General features: G+C 42.1%; 1 protein-coding gene across 1 annotated transcript in view; it reads right to left on the reverse strand.

The window, feature by feature from the left end:
- Positions 1-12,314, reverse strand: part of ZGRF1 (zinc finger GRF-type containing 1) — a 189,658-nt gene that overhangs the window by 18,723 nt on the left and 158,621 nt on the right. The window contains exons 17-21 of the mRNA XM_075349440.1: positions 11,683-11,760; positions 10,716-10,863; positions 10,479-10,606; positions 7,938-8,061; positions 1,711-1,887 (exon numbers count right to left, since the gene is read on the reverse strand). Of these exons, the coding sequence (XP_075205555.1) occupies positions 1,711-1,887; positions 7,938-8,061; positions 10,479-10,606; positions 10,716-10,863; positions 11,683-11,760 (655 nt within the window). The remainder of the gene's footprint in view (positions 1-1,710; positions 1,888-7,937; positions 8,062-10,478; positions 10,607-10,715; positions 10,864-11,682; positions 11,761-12,314) is intronic.

The raw sequence follows: 12,314 nt of genomic DNA on the forward strand, positions 1-12,314 counted from the left end.
GAAGTGACTCCCATCGGACAGGACCGCCCCCCCAGGTGAGTTACGTTTTACAGAGCGGCCCGGGCTCTTATATACAGTATTCCAGGATGTGTCATAGACACGATGCTGGGAAGGAGGAGGTGCCGGACCGAGAGAAGTGACTCCCATCGGACAGGACCGCCCCCCCAGGTGAGTTACGTTCTACAGAGCGGCCCGGGCTCTTATATACAGTATTCCAGGATGTGTCATAGACACGATGCTGGGAAGGAGGAGGTGCCGGAGCGAGAGAAGTGACTCCCATCGGACTGGACCACCCCTATGTGAGTATAATAAAGGTGATTTTTACATTCTACAGAGCGGCCCGGGCTCTTGTATACAGAATTCTAGAATGCTGTATATAAAAGAGTTCACTGGTGGTGGCCACAGTTCATAAGAGAAAAACCTAGAGACAGGTTCCCTTTAACATGAATTACATGATATTTAGAAAAATCATCAGTGTATTAGTGGCTACAAGAGTCCCTAATGCCCCCTAAAGGACCTGAATTTCTAGCAAAAGTCGGGTCTGAACTTCCGGATTGTGGAATCTAGGCATGCCTAGTAGCATCCCATAATACTGCACAGCAAATAATCCACTTAATACTCTACAGCATTAGGGACCCACCTAGTATTAGCAGTTTTGGGCTACCAACTCTCTTCTTAAATAAAAAGGGCAGCCCCAGACTGGTAGGTACTATTTAAATCTACCATAATTTTGGTATTTTACCTTTAGACACAATCAGCTTTGTAACTAAACTGAGCCCTCATTTTAAATAATTCATGCACTTTTCAAACATTTAAACACATTAATAAAACCGTAGATCACAAATTTGTGCTATAGAATTACTGCCAGAAAAAACAAACAAAAACAACTTGTTTTAATGTAATAGTACAGATGAAAATAAGCAGCTCTGTAATACATCTTACCATATAAATTTGCTTTGTTCTCTGCCAGAATTTATCAGTCATTATCAAAATTCTCAATTCTGAAGTAATATCTGTGCTCAGTGAAGACTTTCCCATTACTGAGATCGAAGATGACAGTTGGTACTGATGAGATTCTATGTAGATAGGAGGGAGGAGGGGCGGGGTTCTGCCTCTAGCTTCTCCTCCCATTATCAGAGAATCTCATCAGTACCAACTGCCATCTTCTCTCTCAGTAATGGAAAAGTCTTCACTGAATACAGATTTTACCTCAGAATTGAGAATTTTGATAGTGACTGATCAATTCTAACAGAGAAAGAAGCAAATTTGTCTAATAAGATATATTACTAAGCTACATATTTTCATGTGTACTATTAATTTATTAATTAAATAAACATTTAAAACAATGATTACTCTTTAAGGTCCATTTCACACTTCATGTCATCATTCCCAAGAATACTCGTTTCACAGTAATCACTCGACAAGGGAGCAAAATCCTCATTTCTGGGGTGAAATGATCATTTGCACTGCATTAAAGATCATTGCTCTCAGTAGTGCAGCCTCTGGTGTAAACAGGACTTGCACTGCTGAGAACAAAGGCAGCCTATGTACACAAATATTACAGCTCATCAGTACTCATCTGAAGCCGGATCAGTATATTAAACGACCGGTATGCAGATATGCCGATAAGAACAGCTCCTAGAAAACTCCTTTAAATAACATCTAAGTGTTAGAAGACATTAAATAAGCCAAATCTCCCATTATGCATACCTCTTCTGATCCATTTGCATTATAAAAGCATAATGTAGGTAACCAGTCCAATAGCGGCTTCCTCTCGTCTTCGGATATTCCATTGAGTAGATTCCCTTCATAGAACAGTTCATTAGCTACCGCGCTAATAGACGGATGACAGCGATACTGTGTCCTCAGCATCACAGCTTGATGGCCCTGGAGGTCAAGACAGCCAAGTGATTAGACACAGAATCACTGGAAATATTGAATTTGTGTATTAAGATGAATATTGCAAAATATTTTTGGTTAAATCACTTCAGATTAATGCAAAAGCTAAAATCTCCTTTGAAATAAATAATTCTAAGAAAAATGAATGCTTTGTAACATTGCCATCTTCCTGACATGGCCCCTTTTTTTTTTGCTTTTCTCTCCTTTTCTTTGAAGAGCCATAGCTTATATTTTTCGGTACACATACACATGAGGGCTGGATTTTTGCAGGACGAGTTGTACTTTTGAATGACACCATTAATTTTAGCACATCGTACACTGGAAAATAAATTGAAATTGGAAGAAGAAAAAAAAAAAAGCAAGTCTGATATGTTTTTTTGGGAATTGAGTTTACGGTGTAAATTATGTGGTAAAAATGACCTGGTAATACAATACTCTGCATCAGCACTACGATTTGGGGAAAAGCAAACTTGTACGATTTTTATTTACAAATCAATATTTGTAAATACAAAATTTGTGTTGCCATTTTCTGAGTCCCATAAGGCTGTGTGCACACTTTGCATTTTTATCGCTTTTTTATGTGTTTTTGAGTAAGGCTTTGTTGCAAAATCTGAAGGGAATCCTGATACCAACAAAGTCAATGAGAATCCTGAAGTGCCATGCACAAGTTGCTTAGGCTACTTTCACACATCCAGATTTTTGCTCTGCGGCACAATACGGCGTTCTGCAGAAAAACCGCAACCGGCTTATGTAACGCCGGTTGCGGTTTTTTTTGCATAGACTTACATTAGTGCCGTATTGTGCCGCAGGGGCTTGCGTTCGGTCCGGTTTTGGCCGCATGCGGCAGATTTAGCCGATGCCGCGGCCGGATCGAACGTTCCCTGCAACGTTTTTTGCTCCGGCAAAAAACACCGCATCCGGCCGCTGCGGCGCATTTTTCAATGCATACCTATGGAGGCCGGATGCGGCGCGATGCGGAAAAAAAACGCATCCGGTCGCCGCATGCTATTTTTTACACTGTGCATGCTCAGTAGCATGCCGCAACCGGAAAAAAACGGACGGGCCGCATGTAAAAACTTATGCAAAGGATGCGGTGTTTTCGCCGCATCCGTTGCATAGTTTTCACAGCCGGATTGAGCCGCAGGGCTCAAACTGGATGTGTGAAAGTAGCCTTACTTGTGACTTCCAGATTTGGTGCTGAAAATTATCTGCAGCAAGTCAATTCTTTCTGTGTTTTTGCTCCCACCATTTGATTTTAATTAAGTCAGACAAAAACGCTATAATGCAGGTGTAAAAATGATTTGTATGCGTTTTTAGACAACAGTGAATGCTAGAGAGATACATAATAAAATCCTATTTGGCCTCAGTGTCAAATGGTCCCTGGGGCACATTCACATGGCAGTTGTTCTCTAGCTTTGGTCACAGGTATGGTTCTGTGTGGTTGTTATTTGATTTTGTACCTTGGTCTGTTCATTTGTTTGCACTCCCTTTGTGAGACTCCCATACTTTCCCCCCTTGGGGTAATTAAAAACACGCACCCGGTTTACTTTATTTTGTCTTTATATTATACAGGTTTACCTAAATGACCCTTTGCATCACACTACCATTATAGAAATGTTATTTATACAACCAATGTGATGGTTTGATTCAGACAACAATGTTTTCATTTTGTGCCCTAGGTTTGTTTATTTTCTTTTTTTAACAGAGTGATGAGTGGTCATGTTCCTGACGTCACCGCTCATCAGTGTCCTGGGTCTCATGGAGCACAACGTGAGCCAGGACTGACTGCTGCTAAAGGCCATGGATCCTCGTTCTGACGCTCCAGTCTTTGATGCAGGTAATCGTGGAAACCGCAGGACTACGTCAGACCTGTGAACTTTGTTTTACAATAAATTGGTGAAGGGACAGTGTCTTGCTTTAATTTCTTTGTTTTTATGTCTTTCAAGTTTCCATTTGCGGATTACGTTGGAATCCTTGGACTATGGCGGAGCTTTTTTTTTTTCTTAATAAAATGGTGAACCAGGGAAAGGGTGAGGAGGTTTTGTTTTATTTGTTCAAAAAGTATTTGTGTTATATGGGGCAAATTCTTAGCCAGGCACGTCTGAAATCGTTTACACAAATACAGGAAGAGTTTGGGATATCCCCACTTGGGTGGTACCAGTACAAACGGTTGGCGCATGCAGTGGTGGCTCAGGGGGTTAAGCAATCATTGCTGGTACAGGCAGACCTAGTACTGAAATATGTGTGTAGCAGTGGACCCACAAGAGGAATCATATCTACTATATATAGGGACCTACTGCCTACATATTTGCTTGATCACCCTGTAAACACTAGGACTAAATGGGAGGAAGAGATAAACGGGATCACTGATGAGGTATGGGATAGTGTTTTGGAATACATACCGAAATTATGAATGAGTGAACCAACAAGATTATCCCACCTCTACGTGTTGCATAGGGCATATCGATCCCCGCTAATTATGTGTAAAATGGGATTGAGGAGTAACTCCGACTGTTCTAGATGTAATGGAGAAGGTGCTGGCATTTTCCACATGATGTGGATGTGCCCCAGGTTGGCACCCTTTTGGATAACTGTTCTTAATAGAATAGAAGGAGCTTATAGATGTAAACTTCCCAGACAACCCCTGGTATGTCTTTTAGGTTACGTGGAAGAAATTAGAGTAGACAACAATTTTAAAATAGTGATAGCCAGACTGCTGTATGTGGCAAGGAAAGTAATTTCCAAACACTGGATGCAGGGGGACCCACCGACTAGAGGGGAATTTGTCACATATGTTAATCATATTGTTCGAATGGAGAGAAGCATATATGGGAAAAGGAAACAACTTGAACTTTTTGATAGATTATGGAATCCGTCGTTGCAATATGGATACATATTAGAGTTGGGAGATGTTGGACTAGGGGCAGAGATAGTTAGTTCTATACATTCCAATATATGCTATTGAAGGGTTAAAATGTAAGATCTTTGATATTGATATGGGTAATATGTACGCTGAGGGGGGAGGGGATGTTGGGGAGGAAAAGTTTATAGTTCTGCTCGTTATTGCTGAAAATATAAACACGTTTTGTATACTTGGTGAAAAATAAAAATTTATCGGATTAAAAAAAAAAAAAGAAAAAAAAAAAAGTATTTGTGTATTTTTTTCTTTTCATTTACTGGGTTAGTAATAGGGGTGTTTAACAGAAGTCTCTCTATTACTAACACCAGGGCTTCATGCCAGCTGACATCAACCCAAACTACCATGACTCCGATTTCCAATGCACCAGGGCAATTGAGAAGAGCTGAGGCGAAGGCCCAGAATTGGTGCATCTTATGTGATGTGCGACTTTTGGGGCGGCTGCGGGTTGGCATTTTTAGGCTGAGAAGGACCCAGTAACCATTGACCTTCCCAGCCTCATATCAGCCACCAGCTGTCTGCTTTATTTTTGCTGGATATGAAAAATAAGGGGGACTTCATTTATTTTTTATTTTCATTGAATCATAAAAAGCTGTCCAATGAACTCCACAGGGTTCAATTTTATTACATGTTGGGGGTTGTGCAATTATATTTATCTGTATCTAGGATCTCTCTCTATAACATTCATTGGTATCCAAAAACATTAGAAAAACACATGAATAAAAAAAAACGCATCGAATGCACTGCAATAAACACACCTTTTTTTTTGTCAATGTGCTTTTCCTGCGAAGAAATGCAGGAATGGTGCAGAAAGTTCTGCATCCAAATACTCAACATGTGCACTTACCCCAAAAGCTTGTGTACACGTTGCAGATTTGTCGTGCCTTCCACAACCCTGCCAGGTGTCTTTTCGTACATACCTCACTTTTTAATCTGGTAAAGCCCTATTGCGCTCTCTATTATTATAGTGTTTTTCTGAGCAGATTTGTCACAATTTCCTGATGCCAGCTGCTTATTTTCTGCTTGCAGATTTGATGCAGAATTAAATCTGCAGCATGTCACTTTTCGATGTTTTTGCTACAGATTTCCCGCATGAGTGGAAAAATCTGCACCAAAAACAATTGAAAAAAACAAAACAAAAAACAACCCCAGATGTTTTTACTGTTGAGTTTTTCTCGCCAAGAGATGCAGAAGTGGTGCAGAAATGTCTGCACCAAATACTTAACATGTACAGTTTCATTTTTCAGTTGTTTGGTGGCTTATTAACGTTATGTCATACGATCCCTGTGTCCTGCCAATCAACGCTGGCTTTACTCTCAGGGCTGTGGTTGCTCTCATTTCCTCCGGATGTATGCAATTTGTCTTAAAGTGGGGAGAGTGAAACCAGCCACTTTTCACCAGTTTCATTTTTTGCCTCAAGTGGATATAAATCAGTTGTCGTCATGTAGTGGATACACAAGTAATTTGACACTTCCACCCTGCTCCTGTACATCCACAGAAAAGTGGTTATTAGGTGGACTACATTCACATGACCGTATTTGTAGGTCTGAGCGGTGTTTGTGAAAAATGCTTACAGCACAAGGACCAATGTTATTCACTTGGGCTGCTCAAACATAAGATTGTTTTTTTCACATGGACCGAATGTCTGTGTGAAAAAACGTACACCATGCACTAGGGTTTCTGTATTTCGGCTAGGACTTACCTATTCAAGTCTATGGGTGCACAAATACCCCCTCCCAGAAAAAAAAAAAAAATCCATAAGTATCATCCTTATGGCATCCAATTTTTACAATTTTCAACACAGAAAACTGTATTTGGCCATGTAAATTTTATTAACTGTTGACGTGTACAAATGTAAAAAAACCAGACATATAGATAACAATATAGATGGAAACAAAAAAAAAAAATCAGGTTTTTATCTTGGATGAAAATCTGAAACTTAGCCTTTTGGTGATGCAACTGCTATGTAATAAAATGCTTAGAAAAAAAAATGTATTAATTATACCATAGCTGTAGAAGAAGACATGGACCGCACATCCAAAAATCATACTTTGATCTAGTGTGGCTAAAGCTGGGTTCACACATAGCGACAGCGACAACGACAACGACGTCGCTGTTACATCACAATTTTCTGTGACGCAACAGCGACCTTGTAAGTCGCAGTTATGATTGCTGCTTAGCTGTCAGACGCAGCAGCGATCATAACGGCACGCGTCGCTGTGCTACATGTGCAGAGAGCAGGGAGCCGCGCACACTGCTTAGCGCTGGCTCCCTGCACTCCTAGCTACAGTACACATCGGGTTAATTACCCGATGTGTACTGCAGCTACAATGTGCAGAGAGCAGGGAGCTGGCACTGGCAGCGAAAGCGGCGGACGTTGGTAACGAAGGTAAATATCGGGTAACCAGGGAAAGGTCTTCCCTTGGTTACCCGATGTTTACCCTGGCTACAGCTTACCGCAGCTGCCAGACGCCGGCTCCTGCTCCCTGCTCGTTTCATTTCGTCGCTCTCTCGCTGTCACACACAGCGATGTGTGCGTCTCAGCGGGAGAGCGACGACCAAAAAATGAAGCTGGACATTCAGCAACGACCGGCGACCTCACAGCAGGGGCCAGGTCGTTGCTGGATGTCACACACAGCGACAGCGACGAGACGTCGCTGCAACGTCACAGAAAATGGTGACGTAGCTGCGACGTCGTTGTCGTCGTCGCTGTGTGTGACACCACCCTAAGTAAAAAACTGAACATGAGGTTCTGAGTTTAACATTCTGATCAGATTGTATTAAGCTCACTGCCACGTCACATCAAACCTCTTGGCTCGATCAAGAGAATGGCTGTGTATTACAGTCACTGTTCTGGTCTTGATAAAGGGGCACAGGGTCAGTGCCCATGAAATTAGTATTCTCATGCGGCATTACTAGTAAAACTCACTATTTAAGCACCAGTTGCTAAGGGGTTAAACAAGCTTTTTAAATTAAATTAAATCAGATTAATGACTGGGACGTTCAATGTGTCGCACAATGAAATAAAGCCAACGATCCCCAAATGAGTGTCTACATATAAACAACAATGCAGAATAACAGAGACAAATGATGGTGAATAGAGTAGACGCAGGAAGCATACCATTAGGCAAAGCCGATTGAAGAGAGTTTGTTCCAGTCCATGTTCATGGGCAGCCTCCGAGCCTTGGAGAGTAGGAGAAAGCTGCTTTGGGTCTCCAACCAGGATCAACTTTTCACACTGAAATCTGCACATGCAAGCAAAGGCTAAATCAATACAATAAACATGTATGTTCTTCAGGACTCATTTAGATGTCCACATCAGTACCATCTTGAACTGCAATGCAGCGACTGGCCACTGGTCTCCAGACTGGAGCATAACTGCTTTATATACAGTATTTCTATGAGGCGGTCGTGCAAAATAGAGCTGGTTGAACCCGGTGGATCCCTACTGAATTAAAAAAAACAAACAAACAAAAAACGGATCTGCTCCAGAATCTGGTATTCATATAAGTCTATGGGGACCAGAATCCAGAGAATAAAAACGTTGGAAGGAAGGAATAGGGGGGCAGGAGCACGCACGGTGTACTCACCGAGGCTATGTCATGGCGGCACACTCCTTCCGGGTCACGCTTTCCCTTTCGAAGCTGACAAGTAACTCTCATTGAATAGTCACTGCTTTGCCTGCACACTGACGTGTGTAATTCGTTTAAGTTAGACGTGCCCCCACCCTGAGTGGCAGCTGACTGCAACCAATCACAGACGCCAGGACGGCCGGTGGGCAGGGAAAGCTCTGCAAGTGTCTGTGGGTCAGTATGGTGGTATGAAAATAAATTAAACAAATCGGCGTAGGGTCCCCGTATTCTGATATCAGCACAGATAAAGCCCACGGCTGGAGCCCCCAGCTGTCGGGCCTTATCTGTGTGGTGTATCAAAATAAGCCCAGAGTCACATGTGCAAGGGACTTGCATCACATCACATCACCCGGCATGGCCTGCAGCTCTCTGAACATGAGCGTGCATCTCCATAGAAACACAACGGCCGACCTGTTCCTGTTAGAGTGTGCGGCTGTGCTGGGTGATGCGACGTGAGATTTGCGCAAGTCCCTCGCAAGTGTGACTCCGGCCTAAGAGAAACCGCATGCGGCTTTTTTTTTTTATTTAATAATTTAAAAAAATCAACAAAAAACGACGTGCGGTTCCCCCCAAATTTGATACCCACCCAAGAAAAAGCCAGCTGGGGGCTGGTATTCTCAGCCGGCAGCCACCCGGTATTGCCGCATGCATTAGATGTAACAATCCCAGTGCTTCACCGTCTCTTCCCGCTACTCTGGTACAGTGGCAATCTGGATAATAGCAGGGGTTAATAACAGCGCACAGCTGCTACTAAACCCTAGGTTAGTGATGGCAGGCGTCACAAACCTGTAAATTAAAGTAAATAAGTACAAAACACAGAGAAAAAAATCCTTTATGTGGAATAGAATACAAAAACACAACCTCTTTTACCACTTTATTAACCCCAAACACCCCTCCAGGTCAGGCGTAATCCACATGAGCTCCCACGCCGCTTCCAGCTCTGCTACATCTCATAGCGAGCGGTCATAGAACAAGACCGTCCGCTGTGAGTGCATACATTGACCGAGCTGCGATGAGCAATGACTGCAGGCAGACACTGTCACACGCTGGGGGCATGTCTGACTGCAACCAATCACAGACGACAGGACAGCCAGTGGGTGGGGAAAGCACAGAAAACTGTGTGTATGCGATGAGCTTATTGAGCAGCATAGGAAGTGAATGCGTGACCCGGAAGCAGTTTGCTGCCATGACACCGAGTCTCCGTAAGTATGAAACTCACCCTTAATTCTTGTTTTCGTTATTTTTCGTTTAATTTTCCCACTGCTGAATCTGGATTGTAAACCCGGCAACGGGGCAGTTTTTAAACCGCACTGATCCGGACTTTTACAGTCTGGGTTTGCTCAGCCCTAGTGCTCAAGTCAGGAGAGTAGCGACCAGTCTGTGCATTGCACTCAAAGATAGGACCCATGTGCACGAACGACTGAATGAGCCCTTATACAAAATCTGTTCACTTTTTGTCTTAAGGTACCTTCACACATAACGACTTACCTGCGATCCCGAAAACGATGCGACCTGATAGGGATCGCAGGTAAGTCGCTGGGAGGTCGCAGGTGAGATGTCACACAGTCACATCTTACCAGTGATGCAGAACAATACAGATCGCAGTAGCGACCTGTATAACGATCTCAGCAGTCACTGTGATCCTGTTACACAGTGTCAAACACAGCGATGTGTCCTGCTCAGCAGGACATCGCCTTTGAAGAAAATGGCCTGGACCATTCTGCAACGACTAGAGATCTCACAGCAGGGGCCTGATCGCTGGCAAGTGTCACACATAACGAGATCGCTAACGGGATCGCAACTGCGTCACCAAAATGGTGACTCAGCTGCGATCTCGCTAGCGATCTCGTTATGTGTGACAGTACCTTTAAAGGTGTATCAGCCTACAGCAGATGCATCCGAACAACCATGGTTCGGGGAAGCTTAAATATAATGTTCAGTCTGTGCGGCACAAACAATGAACAGTCCAGGCTCCATTATTATATTTGCAAAGGGGCAGAAAAAAAAAAGAAAAATTATTTTACTGTTACCTGGCAATTGGAAGCAAAGATGCTGGCTCTGTCATCTGACTGCATTCATCAAGAATCACAACTGGGAACTTTAGATTACTCATGCAAGGGAAAGGACATGCTGCACAAGTAGCACCAACCACACGAACCTGGCAAAATGCAGATTGCAAATACAATTGTGCTTATATGAAAAGCAGGTCAAGAATAAATGCGGTTTGTAATGGAGACCAAACTCACTCAATGAAGAACAACACATACCTGTCTCAGCAAAGTCTTATTAGTGCCCAGTTTCTGCAGCTCAATACTTTTTCGAACGTATGCCTTTTCTCCAGGTGTTAAGTCTTCTTTTAAAAGTGCCTGGAGTTCTTTAAGTTGATCACTTTCATTCTCAGACCCAGCGTGTAAGCTTCACATTACAGTACAGTAGTTATTGAGAAAAATGCAAAGTGACAAAAGAAATAGTGTCAAAATACACATCCTCCTTGTTTTCTAAAAGTAGATTTTTGGTAGAGAACCGCTTTAAACACCCTATACATATAATGCTCTAAACTGCACAAACAAGAAGGATAAAAGGAGTAAAACACATTAAAATGAAGAAAAAAAAAAAAGAAAAGTTGATCAGGCTAGACAGAAGTCAAATCTTTCACATATTACTGATTCTGAAAAAAAAACTTGTGATTTTTTACAGTATATATTTTCGTTTGTGACAAAAAAATACTCTAGTATTGAATATTTACGGTTCCAGAAATTAAAGGTGTTGCCTACTACCTGGACAACCCTTTTAATTGCTCTTTGTAAAATTAAAAAAAAAAAAAAAAAAATACATATACCTTACTAGCCTCCAGCACCGGACATCCACCAGACATGGAAATGGCATGCCATGTGAACCCCACAGACAATCACTGGCTATTGGGCTGATTCACTCTCACTTCTAGCCAAGGAATAACAGACAAGTGGAAAAAGAGTTCAGCAAACCAGTAGCAGCTCTTGTTTGTTATGCCATGCATAGTCCTGCAGCCAATGCCATGTGAACTCCGGCAGACTTGGTGAGGATATTCATGGATGGCACTGGTGCGGGAGGAGAGTATATGTTTCTTCTATTCTATAATGAAAGTGCACTTTATATAAAAACGGCTTGTTTCAGGTAGTCAACTGCCCCTTTAAAATTGGAAAAACATCAATATTTGGGAGGCATGAATAGCACTGCTCAAACACCCCAGCTCACCTGTGTGGTAGGATGGGTTTTGCAATTTTTCTTATACTTCCAACTCTAATAAACTGGTTAAACCCGAGACTTAGTAACCTGTAAAAAAAGAGAGTGAAACAACATGAAATACATCTATCAATCTAGTATACAAGACTGGTTGGATGGTGCTATTATTTAATCATGAGCAGCCTCAAGTGTTGAGCCATCACCCTGGTATAGGAGAAGCATAGAGATATTTTAAATGGGGTCTTATACTTAACCCCCTTAAGAGCACGAAAGTTGAGTTATTAGCAAACATAGGTTCTCAAGCTGTTTATTAATCACAAGGCTGACCAACATGTTATACTACATGTATAGCAGACAGCAATTATTCATGGCAAAATCAGCTGCTTGGCAGGGATGTGAGAAGCTAATTCTGAGACTGACTGTTACATCAGCTTCCATGGAAAAAGAAGTTCTCCTCATGAAAATCACTTAACTCAAAGTCATCATATCATCATCATTTTTTGGCACGATATCTCTTCTTCCTCTATATCTTATATATTGTAAACCCATATATGCAGCTCCCTTCTCCTTCAGTAACCATTAGACTGTTGGCTTGTCCAAATAGCCTTCACATGTACGACAACTTGGAATTAATTGACCTTTAG

This window comes from Anomaloglossus baeobatrachus, chromosome 1 (assembly GCF_048569485.1).
Source record: "Anomaloglossus baeobatrachus isolate aAnoBae1 chromosome 1, aAnoBae1.hap1, whole genome shotgun sequence".
Lineage (NCBI taxonomy): Eukaryota > Metazoa > Chordata > Amphibia > Anura > Aromobatidae > Anomaloglossus > Anomaloglossus baeobatrachus.